The sequence below is a fragment of the Augochlora pura genome, chromosome 3, assembly GCF_028453695.1.
Source record: "Augochlora pura isolate Apur16 chromosome 3, APUR_v2.2.1, whole genome shotgun sequence".
NCBI classification, from domain to species: Eukaryota; Metazoa; Arthropoda; class Insecta; order Hymenoptera; family Halictidae; genus Augochlora; species Augochlora pura.
The window spans coordinates 31,602,974-31,624,877 of NC_135774.1; the positions used below are offsets into that span (position 1 = coordinate 31,602,974).

Here is a 21,904-nt window from a genome sequence, read left to right on the forward strand (position 1 = left end):
GCAACGAAACTTTTCGCAGAAAATATACCGTCCAGATTTCGGTCGGATGCGCTTTCGAAAAGCCGTTCGCAGTCTCTAATTCACCGATATTAGACGATATACTCGGCTGCCGTTAGAGCACGCAATAAAATCCAGGCCCCGCAGCTCTTGGCCGGCGTATTAAAGTTACCCAGACGTTAGCAGAAAATTGTTCGAGCCCCCTCCAGAGGTCACCGCGTCCTGTATTACATCTTTCCCCAGCTGCAAGGAACGTGTCAGCCAGCGGCAATAACGCCAGTCACGGGTTTCCTGGTTTTATTGCGACCGGGCGGTGTTTCCGCGCCGCTCTAATCGACGAGGTCAGCTATTTTACGAGCTTCCTCCTTTCCGTGGACGCCGATAATCATAAATAGAACGATAACGCGAACTTTTCGCGAGCAAAAATAGCTTTTACTGGCAGCCGGATTCGTCGTGGCACCGGCAAGCAAGGTCCAGGCATGATCGGACGGTAACCTAAGGGGAAGATTGCCGGCATCTGGGATGCTATGCGAGCTAGTAAATTCAGCACGTGCATGGTCAGACACGATATGTCTGCAGCTGGCCGATTCGATTAGGAGATCTGGGATGGGACTCGGGGGTGGCTGCAACATTATGTTTATCCGTGTGGGCGTTGCGGCTCGAGGAGAATGCATTTTCTTCTTTTATTTATATTGTCTTTTCCCATTTAATTTCTTCTTGTGAAAAGCTCATCGCGTTCCTGGGCTGCTTTTAATAACGTCACACTGTGTGGGCGGTAGAATTTTTGAGGGCCAATTGAGGAAATTGAAGGAAAAATTGTAGAACGCATTGGAATATATTTAATTATAATAGTTGAAAGAAAACAGCTTTTCGAAGATGTTTCAAACAATAAAATAGTCTCAGACAATACCCGAAATTTTGTAGGCCGATGCACTCCCGAAAAGGAAACGCGACACGGAACTCTGTCGGCGCGCGGTATCGGGGGTGGGCGTCGAGAATAGACAAAAGCGCCCCACCACGCTCTCGAGGAAGTCTCTCGCGCGAGCGAAAGGCTTCGAGTGATTCGGCAGCACGGGCGGCCGGGGCCGGAGGGTGGCGGGACGCGTTACCCTCCCCGGGCTGGAGACGGAACGAAAAAACGTCGCGGTTATTAATAACGGGGACTATTGAAAGGTGGCGGGCGGTGGGGGGGGGGGGGGGGGGTCGGGATTGGCGAGGGACGCGGAAGGCCACTTAGTGGCCGTCGGGGTGGCAGCAACCCCGAGCGAAGATATTGAAGTGGGAACCGGCCGCGTCCGCGTCCGCGACCGCGGCCGCATTCACGTCCCAGGAGATCCAGATTAGTCACGGATCTGCCGTGGGCAGACTTCTTGTTCTTCCTAGGCCCTCCGCGGCCTCTCCAGCCACCCCCCCGCGCCCTGGCCAGCCCCTGTCCGCTAACCTCTCGACCGTCCCTTTCTCGCTTCTTTACCTACGAGCCGCATTCTGCTTCGAGGATCCTTTAGGCCGGAATGCTCTAGTGCTTAGCCAGCTAATTACCTATCTGGGTTTATTACGCTACCGTGGAACAGCCTCTGAAAGCATCAGAGCCCCGGGGGCCGCCACGAGAAATCGCAGCCTCGAGTACATCTCATTGGCATATCTGGGAAACCGTCGAACCATCTGCGCCGACCGCCAACGGAAAAAAATGGAAGACGCGGAAAGGATCGAGGGAGCCAGATAGCTAGACGGAGACGAACGGAGAGGAAGAGAGAGTGAGAGAGAGAGAGAGAGGGAGGGAGAGAGCGACGATGTGGACGACTCTTGACACCGTTTTCACGCCGCCACGTTGATCCGACAGGGGTGGGAAACTTGACTTTCTGTCCCCTGCGTCACCGGCACTCGATCGCGGCTGCCCTCTGGTTCACTGATTCCCCTTTCGAGGCTTACGCGGACAGTCAAGGTCGGCGCTGGAACGACCTGCACTCCGAGGGCATTTTTTCGGGACCATTCTGCTGCGAATGCTCTTGGCTTGCCGCTGGGTCTTCGTTATTTTCCGTCTTCAGCCGAGCCCAGCTTCTCGCCAGCCAAGCAACTAGTGCTTCCAGCGGTGCTTTTATTTCAACTAGTTTCTCGCGTTTCTAGGAGCAAAGCATTTCAAGTACCCTCCAATAGATCCTAAATCGACGATTATTTAAACAAATATTTTATCCTTCGCGGCGTATACGACCGGGACAGATGTAAATTATTTTATGCTCCATTCGAGATCGATTCCAGGTCAACGGAAGACGCCGTTAGCATTTCAGGGAGTCTCGACGCAGTTTTTTTAATTATTCGAGGAATGAAGTGCGAGCCGGATTAAGGACTAAGTGCAAGATGTGCCTCGTTAAGACTGAAGTAGAGTTGTCGTTGTCAGGTATTCTATTTAAGTTTCCGCAACCTATCGGAATTTTAATGACCAGATGTAAGCGTCGCAGTCGTCGCTGTAATCCTTGCGAACGATTATATCCGTGAAATATTCAAATGCGAGAATATCGGAGCTCCAGCGCCCCGATCAAAGCGATTACAGTTGGCTTATAATTTCTGTATCGCCTCGATTCCCGGCGAAAGATGATTAGTTTAAACGAGAGCTCCGCTGCTTCGCGGCTTTCGTAGCCGTCAGAGGATGCGCTTACTTGCGAGTTCATCGGATCGTTCATGCAAAAATATTTCGGCGTGTAGTATCCTTATCGAGATCGATTTCGTTTCGAAGGAAGTGCACAGCATTTATTTTTAGTGGATTACGCTAACGAGCCCGACGACGCGTTGTCGTAGCGCAAGGAGTCGGCGAAACGAAATGGACTCGGATATTTGTTCGGTTCGCGAACTAATTTCGGTCGATCGGATAGTTGTAGCATGTTGATCGGTCGGCCACGGATCCGGGGTCCCGACGGCAGCGGCGAAACGAACGTTGGGGAAAGGGCGGGACAGTTTGCGGGGTGATTTCACGGGCAGTTAGGCCGATCGGTGACCGAACGGTCCGGGGAAACGCATCATAGAGAGACGGTTGTCCACCGCGAAGATATGTCTGCCATTTCCAGACGTTGCCCGCTCGAAACCGGTCGACCTGCGACCTCTGTATCGCGTTAATTCTCGCCGAGTGACGGGGCCATTAAGAACACCGGCGCCTGACGCATTATCTGACGCCGATTATCGATGCGCCGCGCCGAGCCGCGCCGAGCCGCGCCGTTTCCGGGCTCTCCGGCGAAATCAGCCAGTCTCTCGCCGAGGATAATTAAATCGACGCTTCTTGAGACTGCTCAGGCTAACCGAGATTCCATTGTTCGACGGCAGTCCGTGTCATCCATATTTCATTTCGCGACGTCGGTATTCGAAACTTGCGCCGTTTGTCTGATCGCTGACTGACCTGTTTCACTCGCGACCGATCTAAAACACAATACACGTTTGTATACCAATCGTTCGGGCTCGCAGAGAAATATTCGATATCTGCGTTAAACCGAACTAATTGTTTGTCCGACCAGAGACCGATTTATTCTACTTGTCATCGATCCAAAGGTTCTCCCTCCTGTCCGATTAAGAAGCGTCCTCGACTACTTGCTAGTTCGCGAAAAAATTGCCGGTCTTTGTATCTCGAATAGAAGCAGCGACAATCAAGGATCTCGATCGTTATTCCGGGTAAAGGGTTCGGTTACACATTAGTTGGGTGAATGGAATTCGCACGAGAGCGACGGATCCTCGGACTCGAGGGCGCGGAATAAAAAGTACAGGAAATAATGGAAGTACTTCGAGCGAGTAATATCGATTCGTTCGGCGGGCGTTCGAATAAAGGGCGATGTTTTCCCAGAAAAGAGAGCGCACTGCGAGATTCCACGGAATCCGTTTCGTAGCGTGAATCGAAACGGTAATAGAAACGCTTTGAAACGGCGCTGATTGTTGAATAGCGGGCTGACCAATATAATTATTGATTGACACGCCAAGCAATTCCGAGTAGGCAGGACACGCGCGTCAGCGTCGTGGCAAGCACGATAATCGCATTATCAAATCGAGGCTTAGACAGGAGCCTCGTGCATAATTTGTCCGTGGAACATCGTCGGCTTACTTGAGATTATCGAACGATACAAATTTTCTCGAATTTCTAACATCGGGACCCGCGGGATGAAAATATCTCTCGATTAATAATTGCCGCGCGTTACGAACGAATCGCGGAGAAGATCTCGTAATTGGTTAACGAGTTTGCGTTGGATTTAATCGACATACCAATAATGCGGTAATTACCCGAATCGGAGGATTAAATCGATTCGTTAGAGATATTAGCTCGTATATAATAATAAATGGAATTATATTCGTTTAACCGTTTAAATAAACGAGCGAAGGATCGATAATTTAATCCTCCTCGCGCAGAGTATTCCTCTCGGAAGAAATCAAATTTAAAGACTAGCCGACCGCGCGCGATGTTTGATGTAGCAAACACGCCGAACCATGCCTTACTGTTTCTACTTAAAACGGGCGCGGACCGCGGTGCGCTATATTATCCGTTTCCCATTAATTTCGGCACGTCTGGAGCACCAAGTTATATCAAATTACCGCGCAAACTTGTTAATATCCCACTACGGTCAATATTTATAAGCATTAGCGTACGTGAAAACGATGCGCGCGCTTCCCAGATATATGAAATTCGAACGCTCGCCCGTCTCGTCAGCCAGGTCTCCCTGAAAATTGCAATCTATTTGTTTATTATGACACGGGACGAAAGAAAATTATGCAAATAGACGTATCTGGAGAATTTCGTTTCAATCTCTTTTGGGCAATTTCGCGATGAATCAAGTCCCGGCGCTTTCAGTTATTATAGCAAATTAATCGCGAGATTTCAAGGATATAAAGCCTCGGCTTCACGACCCGCGAATCAGCAAAGTTCCCTCAGAGTTCGGTGTCGGATTGTTCGTAAATGTTTCGCGCGAGTAAACACGGAGAAATTCGAGACGGATCGGCGGATGACAGCGCTCGAAGCTGTTCCCTCGCCGCGTTTGACTTTCGCCGGTTTCTAATGAAGCCGAGCCTAACCGAGCCGGCGATGCTTCTTCATTAAAACGAGGGCTCGACGCGTCGCGCGTCGCGCGATTCGCGGCTAGAATTCTCGCGAAGGAGCAGCCAATTCCGGGCACGGAATCTCTGCGGCCCAGCCGGAATCTCGCCGAGACGAGGAAAATCGACGGCCGGGATACCGAAGGCGTCTTCGGGCTTTTCCTCCCGCTGGAATTTCCTCCGTTGCCGCCTTGTCTGATCGGTAATTTCCACCGAAACACATGGAACAGGATAAATCGGCCGGAGGAACAGATGCTCTCCGGTTTCTCAATGATCTTCGGTCATTGTCAGTCTCAATTGGTCCCGAAGAAAATCTCGAGGAAGCCTCGGTTCCCGTAATTTCGATGAATGCTTCTATTCTTCACCTAACGGCATCGACATCGCGTGGTTGCGCTGCTTGGCCGGCCAACGACTGACTCGTTCCACTTGTTTCCTTCGCCCAAAGTCTTTTACCGATTCGCTCGCTTTTCCTAATGATTGGTCTGCTCCAAGCTCGACCTTTTCTTCTTATTTCATTACCAGCGACTCGTTCGTCCGATCTATGACTGACTTGCTCCACTTGCAGATTCACGAGCTTTAAATCTAACATGGCGACATCTTCGTCTACGGATTTCTTACTCGCAATCAGCTGGGAGGCCAGCATTCTACATTGTTGGCAGGAAATCGACCCCCACACCACTCTGTCCGCCATCGACTGTCCTTGGAATTGAATTCCTCGAAGAAAAACAATTTTTATACACGTTTTGCTGCGCCAAGACGTCCAACTGTCCTTTCATACTAATTTCATCGTGCAATTTAGGGTAGAAGTAAATAATTTCATCTGATTTGGAAGTTCTCTTGATCCAGAAACTCGATGGCCTCATATCGAAAATTGAATTCAACGTATTTATAAGACGAGAGATAAATCGTTTGCGCTGACTTTATATCTTTGACCAAGGACATGGTTCCTGTTGGGCCAAGTATTTTCCCGCGAAGCTGACTACGCGGATTCTTTCTTCGCGGGTTGACATCGGCAACAAGCAATTTCTTGTCGACTTTAACGCGCTCTTCTGTCGCGGACGTCGCAACTTCTGCGCCCGATAGCGCGGCGGCGGAGAGAAAAAATTTGTCACTCGCCGTGAAACTGGAGACCCCGAACAATTGAATAGCAGGTTGAACCGCTCCGCCACAGGGCTTGCTGCGCTGTTTACTTTCTTTCGAGTGTATCTCTTGTGCCGGCTCCTTGTCGTCTCGCCTGACAACCTCAAATTACTCCCAAACTGTTCGCCGCGCGAACAAACTTTCCAGACAATGTACGGACTTTGGCATGACGTACGATGCATCATAATACGCTATCGTGAGAGCCCTTTACCGCTTTATTCGCCGAAACGCGAGCGTTGCATAAATGTCTCGACTCTCGAATTCCTCCATCGTAAATTCGATGTTGGGCGAGTGATACGGGGGATCTGCCGCGTGCCGGAAATAATTCTGCTTACGAAAAGAAGCATTCGCGGTCTTTGATCTTCCGGGGAAATTGTTCGTTCCATTTGTTTGGTTCGAGAGGCAAGTTTTATTAAACGACGATACATTATTGAAAGCGTGCGAATTAGGGATATATCTGAGACCGCGAGAAGTCGAAGATGTTCGTTCAACGCGAAGGTAAACGTCTGATTTCACCTGCTGACATAGGAAGCGGTTTCTACTTAATGGGCTCCTCTGTCATTCTCCTGCCAGCACATTATATCCGTTCCCCTTGTCTCTCTGAAACAGGTATTGTTCTACTGGCTCGCTGGGAAACCTGGCACTACTTGTTCCATCGACGGCGATTGATCATCGCTCGCTTGTCCGACCATTAACTCTGTTATTCCACTAGTCGTCGCGACAACAATCGAGTCGTTTAATCGAAATTAAAGCGTCGCTCCTAATTCCGCTAATCGTTTGACAAAACTGTTAATCCTTATTTATAGTTCCTCCCATCTCGCTGTATTTCTCGTCAAGTTTTCGAAATTAGGAGAACAGAGGCAAGAACATGTTTTACCAACATGGGACCGTATAGGATATGTTTCTCTTCGCATTGTACAAGCTTTGCACAACGCGCGCGGATTTCGCCGTATCGAGTATCGAATACACGTAAATAAATTGGTGAAAGCACGTCTCGAGTGCGCGGTCGCCTTATTTGCTTGATTAGACGCCCCGCACAAACATCCGAAGATTCGCCGAGAAATTGCGGCGCGGCTCTCCGCCGCAAAATATTCCTATTTATTCGCATTCGCCGGATTCGCGGGGAGAGCGCTGCCGTTTCAGCATCCCCTTCAAAGTGGCTTTATTGGCGCTCGAATAAAATCCCGCGCGCAGCGGAGGCTTAATCATATAAGTCGTCGCAGTCAGCTTGTTTACCACTTTCCCGGCGAGGGGAAGGGAGGGGAGGGGGGGCGAGGGTAGGCTCGCGTAATGGGGCGGTTCCCTCGAATCAGGAAGTTCCTCCCTGGATCGCGAAGAATTTCCTGGGAAATTGCGGCGCTGGTCGATTGCCGGTACTCGCGCGATCTACCGGGCATCCCGTCTTCGTCGTGCCCCGGCAAGTTTAAATTGTTCTCGAAACAACGGCGACAGCTAGCGAATTCTTGCGGTCACCGTGCCGCGATCGCGATTTCCTCTCTATATAATCGTCGAACAAGAGTCGCGTCCTTCGACAGAAACTCTTTCTCGGCAAACAGCCGACACGCGTCGAAAAGGATTTCCCCATCGCTTCGTTCCTCGTCGTTCCTCGCTTTTAAAAAAATTGCTTTAGAACGCGTGTTTAATTCAACGCAGTCAATCGTCTGGAACTGCTTATTCGTGGGAACGGGATACCGTGAAAAATGTATGGACGTTCTCGGTTCACCGCGTGAAATGTTGACTCAAGAATCCGCCGCGATGTTCCAAGAAGACGGTTCGGTTTCATGCATGAAACATTCCGCGAATCCGCATGGATTCACAGCCGCCGCCGCCGTCGGCCACGGTCTCCGTCCGCGGCTCGCAATAACAGAGCATCGTCGCCGAACTGTTCGCCAGCTGCGAAAAATTACCGCGCTTGATAAACGGGGTTAAGTGGGTTTTGATACGATCTGTAACGGCGAATCGTTCGCTCGCTTCTTCCGGCACGAATTCGGCTTCGTTTGCCAGCAGCGGGAATGGCCTCGTCGATGATAGCGAATTAATCGACGGCTGTTTTCGTCGAATTCAAGGCGACGACGAAGAGAGGGTGTCGAACTAAATTGAATTTCAGCTGACTAGTTTTGCGCAATATTTTGGTCTGCTAAAAATTTATTTCTCTGCAATTAGAACCGTCGCAAAATACGTTTCACGTAACACGGTTGACACCGCGCGGCCCGCAAGTTAAACACCGACCAAAATTCGCCGGATTCTTCCGATTACCGCGGCCCTCCCTCGATGAAGATTAATTGCGGCAATAAATTTCCGATTTTCCTGGCATAATTTCGAGGTCGGGGTTCGGGTCCGGCGAGTCCCGCGTAATTTCCCGTGATACCCGAGCAAATAACGAACTCGAACGGGCGTTGCGTCGCGGGACGTCGCGTTTAACGATTGTATATGCCTGATGTCAGCGAATAAATAATCATGAGCTCGCAGATGTAATCGGAAACGCGTGGTGTCAGAGGCGTAACGGATTTACGGCGGCGCGAGCGAGCGAACGAAAATCCCGGCACCGCGCCGCGCCCGCGCCGCGCGGCCCACTGCGCACCCTCGACCGGCCGAAGTTATCGTTGAAACGAGCCCGGGGGAAAAAAAAATGAACGAGAAGTAAATCAACCGGCCGAAGGGGGCGACAAGATATACTGGTCCGTCCGCGGGAAATTTACAAGCAATATTTCTACGGCTGCCGGCGAGAACGAGAAGCCGGGAATGTTTGCCGTGCCTTCTATCCTTCCGTCCTTCTATCCTTCTATCCTTCTATCCCGCCGCGGGAAACTTGTTACGCTTTTTGCTCCGCGCACCTGTCCAAGCGGGGCCGCGTGAAATATTTCGCTAGCCCGGCGACGACGTCGAAAGATAGCCTGCCAATTATTAAAGTGGCTTCGATACGAATCTCATCCGCGGCGCATGATTGATCGCCGGCTATACCGGCGCTTCGCGTTTCAATTCGTTGGCCGCGGAATCGGGCCACTTCACAGCTGCGTGGAACGTATTTCTCCTGCAAAAAGGGGCCGGAGAGGAAATTTCATCGTGCGTCGCTTTTCGATAGTTGCCGCCGTTATCGAGCCTTGGAGTAGCTGTTAATTCGTTAGCAGCTTCCACTCGACTGCTGCCATTCGACCGCTCAGACTTGTTGCGTCACTTTTCAAAATAATCTTTACACTAACAAATTTGTTTAAATACAAAACGCTGTTAAAAACGTACCTGTATCGTACAAATTGCAAGATTTAATTTCATATGCACAGAATAGAGTAAAACATGAAATAGCAATATACAAAACTATTTTGTCTTCACTATTAATACCGCTTCGAATACGGGAGGTTGATGTTTTAAACAGTTCACATTTGAGTTTATCCAAAGACTCTCATAGTTTTCGTCGGCTTATATTTCCTTGTTAACTGGGTACAATGGAACACTGAAGTTCGAGAACAGATGTTTGCGGAACGTCGCCGCCGCTCCGTTCTTCAGACAGGCATTAACGTTTAGTTTTGTAGTTGCGAACGAGCACTGGAAAATATCTATGTTGAAAGTTTGTTCACGGTAGTATTTGCCATAGTTGCGCGGAGAGAGGTCGCAACTCGGTTGGCACGGACAGATATTAATAACTTCCTTTCGCGCACAATAGTGTAATCAATGGGCCGGCTCGCTGAAATACGAGCATCAAAAGTCAAGAAGATAATGGAGCAACTTTGCCGAACTTAATACGCTAAGCGACGCGGCGGCAGTCCCTGCTTGCATAACTCGTAAGATCTCGCGTTATTCCCTTGGCAATTAATGTGTTAATTTTCTGCAAGCCCGAGAGTCCCGAGCTCCGAGCTAATTAAAGGTATCGGATTAGAGCACGCGCGAATCACCGAGAACGTCCTCCTGCTTCCTCAAAATGGAAATCGCTTCTTCGGATCATCAATTCAAATCAGTCGTGGATTTTTATTTAAAAAAAGAGGATTCACGGAAGAATCTTTGGGTTACCAAGGGAAAGAACGTCGTTATTTGTCAGGCGTGATCGATCGAAGCGGATCAGTTACACTCCAGCAGGAACGGGATATAATTTTTCATTCGTCGAGTACGTTGAATTGAAAGACTATAGAGAGGAATAACATAGAGAGAGCCAAGTAAATTATCTACGTTAACGCGAAGAGGAGATAAAGCTGTAATAATAATGATGAATCCTATTCCGAGAAGAATTTTAGAGTTCAGTAGTTTTGCTATTAGCATAGACCTGCGATTAGTGGGACAAGCCCAGGAAAATTGTATTCAACAATTCCAACGAACTTTACTTTACCATGTAAAGTGTTCGAGAGCACATCCTTTGTGGAGGAACTAGAATAGCCTTCCCGCCTCTCTTTCTGAAAAAGTAGATCAGGTCAGTCTTTGCCGGACCAGGTAAACAATCGGTCACCGCTCCACCGTGGAACTTAAATAAAGCTGGGTTCGCCTTCGACAACGCGGTGAAATTGTTGCTGAACAAACTTGGATCCAGTCTATCGTCGCCGCCGCGAAAAAAGCTGAAACTTACGACGACAACAGCTGGCAATGCTGCGAGCTAAACCGTTCTAGCCGCGCCGGGGAGGGCTTTATAAACGGCTGGCCCGCCGACGGAATTTCGTTTCACGCTGGCAGCGCATTACGGAACAGTTTGTAACAGTTAACGGTGCTTTATTCCCCATAATATGGTAAAAAGTTACGGCGTGCGTACCCGTTTCCGGCCAGCGTGGAAAACGAACCGGCGCGCACCACGGCGAAGAGGGATTCGTCGTTTTTGCCCGCAATGTTTTCCAATTTCCAATAAAATATTTTTCTCGGTGACGGGGTTGAGGGGGTTGAGGGGAGGAGTGGGAGGACGGGAGACGAGGACAGGGGATGGGGCACCGTGTATATCCTCTCCTTGCGGCGAAACGGACTCGATAAAAGGTAACTTTTCCAATTTCCCGCGAATCGTCGGCGACCGCTCGAAATTCGATACGTACACATCGCTCCGCACCCGTGGCCAGGATGTTAGCTCGGCATCGGCTAAACCGACCAGCCAACCTAAACGATAAATTCATGGCCAGAGAGTCGTGATTCTCCTCTTAAAAACCGCTCTCGCCGAAAATTTCGGGAGCCCCGAATCTCCTTCTGTTCTTCGCGATGCTCCTTGCTCGCCGTCCAATGACATTTTATGGCCCTAACTTTTCCCTTCCGTTTCGCGATTCTACGCCTTTCCGCTTAAATTGTTTAAAACGGTTCGAACCTGCGTTACGCGCTGGACGAATCGCTCGTCTGTAAACGAGAATTGGCTTGGAGGAATCGAATGCGAGTCCCGGTTATTTAAAATCACAATAAAGAAGAGCATCAAGGAAGAACCCTTCAAAAGTATTTCTATAAAAAAATTTCATAAGGCATTGAGAGCTTGGAGCGACACGTGTTCTTCGACGAAGGGCATCCGGGAGACCTTTGCAAAGTGACAAGAATAATAAATACGGCTCATAAAGAAGTTCCATGGAATGATCTGCAATAAAAGTGTCAAAGAAGGCACAGGTGGAGGAAATAACCTTCGACAAAGGGTACGTTTAAGCTCCTTTACGAGAGCACGGATATTACCGACCCTGCAAGGGACAATTTCATAAAAATCTAGAACGGCGTTGCACACAGATTACGCCGTCCGAACAGTACGTTCTCCGGGGAACAGAGAGGGAATGACGGCTACAAAAGGGGCAAGCCAAGAGCTCTATATCTCCCCGAGCATTAGCAACAATTTTTCTATTGCGGCTATCGCGTCCTGTAATTGATTCCGTAGCCGAGTAGAACAGGAATTATTGATCAGACAAGTAGAATAACGCAGCTGTTCGTGCCTGGAGGGATGCAACTTAGCGTTAGAGAAGCGGAACAATGGAATGGCTGGTCAGACAAGTAGAATAATGCAGGTGGCGATCGGACGAGTCGGACGGCAGGGCAATAAGTAGAACAATGCTTTTATTAGTCGGCCGAGAGACTGCGCGCGACATTGGTATTCGAATGAGCGTTGTTTGGCGGAGGGAATCTTTTTGTTTTATGTCGCCACTGTTTTATGGAGGTCGTATTTTCATACGGAAGCTGTAAAAACGTCGACCGAGGTCGGGACATCCAGCGCGAACAGGGACGAGATTATGGTCACAAAGGGAAACTTAATTTTATGCAAATACCGGGGCCGAGTCACCGGCAAACTGTCGCGAAAATTGCAAAGTTCTATTGAATATATTAGAAGAAGGTGGGGCCAACAAAGCGATTTGAATACCGTTCGAAGTTACATTATGAAATGGAAGATCGTGAACAGGATCGCGACACTGGCGAATGGAATAAATTAGGAGGCGTGGCTGTTTGAAATCCAATGAAGCGCGATATCCTTCGGTGCTCGTCATTGACGGACAGACAATGGGAATTTTGAAGTTTCTGGCTCGCGTTGGAAGTACTCTCTCCGGTTTAACAATGCGCTGATACGTTCGTCCGGCGTCTCCGAAGACGACCGAACCGATCGGGATGGTAAATGGCCGGCCGACGGATGGTAGTACCTCTTGGAAATCAGCGACGGTAATCGCCGCGCTTCCAGAGAAGTCTACTAATGATTGTTCGCCGCTATTTGCTCTCGGCAGTTCGGCTCAAGTATTGATTGCCGTCTCGCAGTTACGCGTCCGGCCAGCCGAAGACTTCCACGGAGTTATGCCAGTGATTGGACACGATCCGATGTTTACCATTGATTCGAGCCGGTCCGTTGCTATTTCTGAACATTCGTTGACCCGCGCTACTTGCCCAGCCAACGTAGTTCAACAGGGATCGGAGGCTTATACTCGAAATATAATCGGGCCGCGTCCATCGTTGCCCTTTATTACTTAACTTCGACTAGAGCACCCATTGTCATTTGCATTAGGTATACAAGTTGGTTCGAGAACTCGTTCGTGGGCGAATAATCGAGATTGAAGGTCGAAGTAATTTAATTACCCTGTTCGCAGTAATTTAGCACACTGTTAATGCGCCTTTTCCGATTGTCAACTTCTTTTCAAAATCTTCTTCAGAAAATCCTTTCCAGCGTTAAACGAAGCCAGTCGCTAAAATGATTTATTTCCTTTCGAGGTGTAAGGCAAAATGCGTTTCGCGAGAATGCTATTATCGCCGGATCTTAGATGTTACGATCTTGAAATCGTATCCGAGGAGTCGAGGCGTTTAATGGGCACTTCGAAAAACGTCTGCAAGGCCGGGTTGAACCAGATAGGCGAGAAATTCGCGAGCGTGCCATATCCGAGGGAGCAGAGGGCCGGGGGAATAATTACGAGACTACGAGTGGACTTTCTCGAATCAGTCTCGAGCCAAATCTTAACAGTACACGAGAGCCACTTCTGAATCGATTAATTCCGGAACCGTTGGAACGTGAAAATTGATACGAGCCATTAAAGCCGTTAACCGTCCCTCGTAAATTCGCGTGCAGGCCTCCAACTTCCCCAAGAAACCGCGACACTTTTCTTTCGAATATCTATTCTGGCCTGGAAGCACCCTCCCGGGCTAGTCTCTCGAACTACGGGTCTCCCCCCGACCCGACCCGAATATTCAGGTTGGAACGATACAAAGTTTCGCGACTCCTCCCCCGAAATCCGCCTCACGACTGCCGGAATTGTTTCCTAGTTTTACACTGTGTTCTTCGTCCTGCTGGGGAAGACAGATATTTCTAAACGTCTCTCAAGAAAACCCCTGATTTTTCTTCGCTTATCTGGATGATCATTTTGTTAACATCATTGCTAATGCCCGGCACAAATATTCTTTACGACACGGACGTGCCTAGCCGGCTATATTTGAGTTTCGTACTTTTGACTCGTGGCGCCCCAACAATCAGCTAAATATTGCTTAGATTCGTGGCACCAGCGCCCTAAAACCTGAACCGTCCTTGTTTCCACGCTGTACTCGGCATTCCAAGACCGTAAGCAATTCGTTCGGTTGCGAATAAGAAAGTTTCGGACGGGTTTCAATCTCGAATGAATTTAATCCGGCTGCTACAGCCTCCGAAAGTGGGAAAAAATGCGATCCACATCGCGTCCGAATTCCATTCGGCAGCTTTAAAGTCGAGGGCAGACATTCCGGGAGATGTTTCGTTAAAAATTGCTCGGCTGCCTCGCTCTGAAAGCCAATACTAGCCCGGCTAGTGATATTTAGCGTCTTTTGAGGCAGCCGATCGGCTCTCATCCAGGATTGAATCGCGGCGTACGCGTCTTTGCCCCTGTGGGTCCGGGGGGAGGGCTGCGGGGGGGGGGGGGGGGGGGGGTGGGGGTGGGGGGGGGGGGGGGGGGCGAGCACCGCTTGAAAAGTTCGCAGCCCTTGAGCTTCAAAGCGGCACGCGTCTCTAATTTCTACTTTGGTAAGCAATTTTCCGTGATGCCCGTTACCTGTTCAAAGTTCAGCCCGGGGAAAGGTGCGCCGCGCTTGACTTATCGAGAGGCGGCCCGTTTGAGACCGTTTTCCATCCTATTAAGTTGGAGTTTAACTCGGCGAAGGTTGCCGCGCGCGTTCTTTTGCGAGGACGATCGGTCGAAACGGTCTCGTCGTTCCCATCGAGTCGTACTTTTCGGTTCACTTTCACGAACGCCTTTGATTTCGAGAATGTCCCGCGAGTTCGATGCGCGAATGTCTTCCTCCGCGGGATCTACTTGGATTTTCGTGATTAGATCGTCGCATAGACCGCGGCGCTGGAAGCGACCGACGGCGTTCATAAATGTAATTAATAGCTCGGTAGACAGCGACGCGTTCGACGGCTGGTTTACACGCTCACGCCTCTGTTACAATGTTGCAGGTCTCGCGCACGGCATCAAATGTTACAAATGCGGTCAGTACAACGAGGGAATCGGCAGCATCACGCCGTGCATCAATTACACCGCGCAAATGCATTTGAGGGACTGCGCACCGTCGTTCGAATGGTGCATCGTAAGTATTTATATATATTTTTCTCTGTCCCACTACTTAAATCTACACGAAAATGCATTCCGCGTAAAAATCGGTACTCTAAATTCACGCTAAACATTCATTTGTGGTAACAGCAGTAAATGTTTTCGAACAACGTTACTCCACGTAACTATACAGCGTGTGACATAATTACGCTCGATATGCGCGACTAACGATAGTTGTGTCCCACTTGTCCGTCTAAGGATACTTAATTCTCTGCTTATATAAAACATCGATCCCTGCTCCCACCCTCGCATTTGTTGCTGATCCTTCGCCTACTCCCCACAGATTTATTAGCCTCGTCTGCCTAATGGCCGCCTTAATCCACTTGTTTCTCGAACTATTGGGTGATCGATAAAGTTCGCGACGCTTCCAGGTTTTGCCACTATTTGAACTCTACACGCACACCCTTGGTCAATGGGAAATATGCTACCAATCGTCCCAGCAACTGGCGATTTCTTACGGAATATTAAAAGTTTTATTCCTGGTAAAAGATTACAGTTCGATAATCAGCGTAGCGGAAGCGCATGATATCGAAGCGTAAACGAAAGCCTCGCTAGCCGTCCAGGAGTCGATGACAGCTGTTTGACACTCTTCCAGAAAGAACCGTAACGAACGACGTTATTTACCTCCTCGGCCACGACGGATTTTAGCGAGCAGATTGGATTCGACGGCTTCTGCAAGCTTGCACGTAACGTCGCCAAGACTCGGCTCGCTCTCTCTTCCGGAAATCGTAAAAAATACGCCCGTACGTTGCCACCGATTCCGCAATATCTTATTACACCAGGAATCTTCCCCCTTGGGTGGCCTCCAAAGATATCTCGGACTTTCATTCTTTGAAGCAAATTTCATTTTTTGAATCAAATAATCGGTGGTATTAGGCCGTCTGGGGTCCTTTTTGGACTTTGGGCGAGTTTCCAAAAACTTTCCCGTGGAGCAATTTAAATTTCAGGGTGGTTAAATTGAAGCTGAAAGTGTCTACTTTACGATACCGGATGCTACATTGCCGTAAAATGGCCTGGGATTTTTTTATGATTTTTTGAATCAAATAATCGGGGGTATTATGCCGTCTGGGGCTCATTTTTGGATTTTGGGCGAGATTCCAATAACTTTCCCGTGGAGCAATTTGGACTTCAGGGTGCTTAAATTGAAGCTGAAAGTGTCTACTTTACGACACCGGAAGGTACTTTGCCGTAACATGGCCTGGGATTTTTTTATGATTTTTTGAATCAAATAATCGGGGGTATTATGCCGTCTGGGGCTCATTTTTGGACTTTGGGCGAGATTCCAATAACTTTCCCGTGGAGCAATTTGGACTTCAGGGTGCTTAAATTGAAGCTGAAAGTGTCTACTTTACGACACCGGAAGGTACATTGCCGTAACATGGCCTGGGATTTTTTTATGATTTTTTGAATCAAATAATCGGTGGTATTAGGCCGTCTGGGGCTCATTTTTGGACTTTGGGCGATTTTTCAATAACTTTCCCGTGGAGCAATTTTAACTTCAGGGTGCTCAAATTGAAGCTGAAAGTGGAGTTTCCTTTATTTGAGTTGGTTTCTTTTACAAAGAAACCTATCGCCGGCTGGGGCACCTTTTAGATTGATGAAAGCGAATGCAGGACATTATTCGGCCAATGGTAGCGGGCGGACGCACGCGGTTATGAATTACGAAATGGAGGAGGCGAATTCGCGATTTCTTTCATCTAATAATTCGTGGCCGGCCACTACCAAACAGAACGATAAAAGTCGCGGACAAATTTCGAAACGGCGGGCAAGGACCGCGGCGGTTACCGCGCGCTGACAAATTCCTGCTGCGGCCTAACGCGCCTTTCAAGCTAATGAAAAGAAATGCTCGCCGCGGTCTTTGATGTTCGCGCGGCCGTTCGCGGCCGGGCCGGATTATTTTCTGGCGGGCATTCGGCGCGCGACGCCGGGCGAGTTTCGGCGAGCAAAGCGACACTTAATTAAAGCTGCGCTCGCGCGCCGTCGCCCCGTAATTGAAACAAAGCCGTAGTTCCCCGGTGAACTTGCTTGCTCCGTGTTAAGAACTTCCTGTTTGTCCTGCCACCCAGGATGACCATGCTAGCGAGTCAAAGGGCTGGCCGGCGCCTTTGATCCTTCGGCCGGAAGTCTTCCGGAAATTCGCGCTTCGATTTTCGACAGGAGAAAAACGCCGCACGAAAAAACGGTACGAATTTCATATCTCTATCAATTCTGTATTATTTGCAAACGCGAATTGCTTTAGCAGGCTATGCTATTTGATTCTAGTATTATTTGCAGTTCTCATTTTATAATTGTTGGAAATATGGTGCATTTGGCGAACGATATAAAAGTCGTCAGTGACACTAGAAATGCTGTGAAAAATACAATGAAATCTAAAGAAAAGTTAAATAGAAGGTAATAAAACTAAAACTGTCGATTTTCCACCGTTCGAGATTGAAATAACAAAAGCACAGCACCGAAGAAGAAGGATGAATCTCGTCTCACTATAGCATTGCTATCCGAGTCGCGCGATCTATTATATGTCGTCGCGGCACGTGTCGCGCAGCTGTCTCGCCGGGCGTGGTTCTCGATCGTCGACGGTCTCAAAGGATTCCGCGATCGGCATCGATTAAAGGGTCTCGTCTGTCCTCTATCCGGCGACCCAGCTCGCTTGTCTGTCTTCGATTCGACCGGCTATTCCCGACCCGCTGCCTCCGGCGAAGTTGTATTCATTGCAGCGACTGCATTATTAGAGCTCGCACGGCCCCGGCCTACTAATGCACCGACGGGTATTCCGTCGTGCCCTTCAAATTAGTGCCAAGTGCATGCGTTAGGCAGGTATTAATTAACATTTTGCCCTGGCAATATCAGGCTGTCGCGCGAACCTACACGCCGGGCCGGATATACCCTGTGGGATGCGACGAACGGCGCACGCCAAGGCAGCCGGTGTCGTTCGATCTCTCGGATCGACGAGGTTGGCCATTGATCGACGGGATCGAGGCTGCTCTATAGTTTCTATATTTTAACGAGATCGCTGCTGAAATTTTCCTCGATCAGGAAATGTGTGGTATATTCGAGTCTGTAATCGATTGCAATAATTATTAAAGAAATTTCTGGATCACCGGATAATAACGGGTGGTAAATCAGGGATTCTGGAACGTCTGTAACTTCGCGCGGAAATCTTGCAACGCTTGAACAGATTTCTCGCGCGAAATTCTAGCGTTTCAGAAATAGATAACGTATCAAGCATAATCCAGCGATCTCTTAATTTTGCAGAGCACTGTAATTTAAGTATGCGCTATTCTCCTAAGTAAGGATTATCTCGAGCACCCTGTGTCGAAAGAAAGAGGACCCTCGAACCGTGGAAGACCGAGAATATTATTGAAATAATACCGTTCGTAGGACGAGGAATATTTAACCAACTAGGGTCGGTTGCCTAGCTAGAACGGGGCTATTCTACCTGATTGGACACTGTTACAATTTTAATACTCAACGGAGCAGAAGTAATCCTGCTTAACTCGTCTGACTCGAGGCGACCATATTCTACTTGGCTGAGCAACGCTGTCCCTGTTCCCCTTGTCTGACTACGAGCTAGCATACTCTAGTTAGTCGAGTGAGGAGAACCCGTTCCGAAACAGTACCGCGGGTTTCGTTCATGCTACATTGCTGCCAACCTAATGATAGCGAACGAAACCAAGCCCAAAAGCTTTATACCGCCGTATAATGCCTCTGTCGGAATGAATATAGTCCAATTAATGTAATACGGTTCTTAAATATATTCCTGGGGATTATCGAAACTCTCTCCACCGGTAAATTATACCCGATTCTGTGAGTTTAATTCGCCATTGGATAAATTAGATTGGACTTTGCTAAAAATCTGAATAAGTATATAATATAGAGTAGTTGCGTTTAGCGTTGAAAATATTTGGATTTCAATCGCGTGTCGGTGTAAAACCTTTGAAATAGCGAATCGTTTTAATGAAACGGCGGCGTTGAAAAAAAATATAATAGTGCGAGATTCTTTGCGATTATTCGCGGAGAGCGCTCCGGTTGCAGCGTTCGCCGTTTTCGAAATCACGACCCCATCGAATCCGCATTGACGGCAGGGGACTCGGCTGGCACGTGGAGTCGAGGGTGCTCCAGCGTCCCCAGTCGGCTGGTTGGTTCTTCCCACCGGCGAGAAACCATGGCCTCGGTAATTATTTAACGTCGAACGAATGGCGAAACAATATTCTTGCTTTTTCGTGGACGTTATTGGGGCGGACGAATTCCGCTGGGAGCAATAGGCCGGTTTTTCTCGCGGGAAGATTCCACCCACCTCGTCCAGCCTCGCGAGTCCTTTTCAGACCGCCGCGGGAAGTTCGCGCCGCCAAATAGACATTTTTCCACGGGCACGAAAGTGGAAACGTAATTATTTAAGCTCCGGAGAAATGGCGCGGTTCCGAGTTCCCGGTCCCGAAGAAAGTGCAGAAGCTCGGCGGAGAAGTTTGCCCAGCCGGCGCGCTCGCCTCGGTACACACGACAATGGAAATTGCGAATATTACGTTGCGTGCAATCGTCGCGTGTGCTGCCTGCACTCTTTCCTCTCTCTCTCTCTCTTTCTCTCCTTCCTGATTCGAACTCTTTGTTCTTGCCGCCATTTACCTTCCCGGTAATTTCTGTCCGACCGACGATCCGCTTCCATTAACGGGGCGCGGAAGACGTTCCGCGGTTCCTCGGAGCTGGAAGCGTTAAAAGCGTACCGCTGTTGCGGAATGGTAAATAATGAAGATAGCGCGGTGGCCCCCTTTTCGATCCGAGACGTTTTTCCACGGAATTTCATAATTCGACGGCGACGGATGGCCCGCGGATTCTTTGCGCGTTTATCACTGGGGTGGCCTCCTCGAGATTGCTCGAGCGAATTACTTTCCCATATCTCGGCGATCCGGCTGCGAACGAATGAATGAATCGTGGCGAGGACAATTGCTTGTGGGAAAAGAGAAAAATGGTGCAACGCGTCGGACGCACTCGCTCGTGCCGGAACCGCGGGCTCAAGCCGGAAACTGCGCGACTGAACGTGTCAGAGCAAACGATCCGATAGGGAGTGATGGTCGCCGATGAGATAGATGGCCAGATACATTATGGCCGCTGCCGGAGTAATTATCAGGCAGGCCGGGCCGGGCCGGGTCGGGCCGGGCCGAGAGCTATCGATTCGAGAAATTGTGCATTCAGAGTGGCGGCCGCTCCGCCGTATGCAGCAGGGGAGAGCTCCGACGTGGCCGGCTCCGAAGCGTCCGAATCATTCGATATTCGATCTCGGTCGTTAATGCGACTCCGATTCTTGCGACGTGACTTGACGCGACCGCACCGGCGCTCGCACGATCCCGGCGGAGGCATCGCGGAACAGTGGCCCAGATAGTCGACGTCGCAGCTCGGCGCTCTGCCCGGGAACCTGTCACTGCTACCTATCGGGACGTTACATTATTTATTGGCGACGCGGTTAACCGGTCGCGTGATCAACGACAAACACCGAACGAACGCTGCCCGTTGAATTTCGATGGGCACGAACCTGTCCGTTGACCATCGACACCTGCTCGTCGAATGCTAAACAAGGCGCACAGAGCTGCCCGTCGCCGTCCCTTCGCCTGAAACAGTGCCGGGAGAAACGGCTGATTTCGATATCCGGCCCATTTCTCGGCTCTGCGAGCTTTCTATTATTCCATTTCGGTTTACCGAACCAGCTTTCGCCCGTTACCACCGCGCCGGACCCCCTGTCCGGGATGCGAGAGCCTCGGATAGGATCGAGGGAGCAGCGGTGGTGGGATGGGATAAGCTCGCGCAGTGAATGGTCGGCAACCCAGTTAGCCCGACAAAAGGAAGAGAAAATAGTGGAGGAGGTTCAATCGCGATGTTGATTAGATAGAGCCCTCCCGCCGAGTCGTTCTATTAAGACAAGCGGCGTGCCCCGTCGACACCGGGCTCGATTCGTGTCCTTTATTACTTTCGAGGGCGAGGAGCTTAAAACGTTATCCATTTATGGCACAGCTAACAGAGATCTACGAAGAATTAGCCGGCCGATTCTTTCGCAGACGACAGAGACGATGAACTGTGATCAATCGAACGATACACGCCAAGATTTACTTGGAAAAGCGACACGAACCAGTGCCTGTCCGAACGAATATCAAAAGTCCGCGCATAGTTGAAGAAATATAACATCGGTGCGCGAACAAGTAGCGCAAATCAATGCATAGAATAAGGGACATGAATCAAAGCTTGGAACAAGTAGCACGAATCGATGTTTGGCAACGCGAATAGCACAAATCAATCCCTGGAACAACAAGTAGTACAAATCGATACCTAGATTCGGGGAAACGTATCAATGGAAAGTCCGACAAGCAATTTATTTCCACAATATGACGACCAACCAATAGGCGATAGTCGAATGTCTGATTACACTGGGGGAAAAAATGGAGAATCAATGGCAGAGACTGACAAATGATTAATTTTGTATGGAGCAATTATATGAAGATCGATCCGGGCATCCAGCAGCATCGAGATCACCGAATTTCAGAGATTTCGCTGGAACGACGCGATCGAGAGGAATCCGAGCGGAAGCTATCGCCGCTATTGGATTATCGCGAGACCGTCGCGCGACCATCGCGAGGTTCCAGCAAACGTTTCCATAAAAGGGCCGTTCGTCTTCGGCGAGTGAATCGTGTTTAACGAACCGCGAAAAAATGCCCGCTGAAAGGGGTAATTATTCGAGCAGTGAA

At 49.4% G+C, this 21,904-nt stretch overlaps 1 protein-coding gene across 2 annotated transcripts in view; it reads left to right on the top strand.

The window, feature by feature from the left end:
• Positions 1–21,904, top strand: part of LOC144478978 (U-scoloptoxin(05)-Sm1a) — a 115,895-nt gene that overhangs the window by 53,422 nt on the left and 40,569 nt on the right. For both annotated transcript variants that reach the window (XR_013495427.1, XM_078197402.1), the window contains exon 2: positions 15,023–15,153. Coding sequence is in view for 1 of the 2 variants with exons in the window: in XM_078197402.1 (XP_078053528.1) it covers positions 15,023–15,153 (131 nt within the window). In the remaining variant the exon portion in view is untranslated. The remainder of the gene's footprint in view (positions 1–15,022; positions 15,154–21,904) is intronic.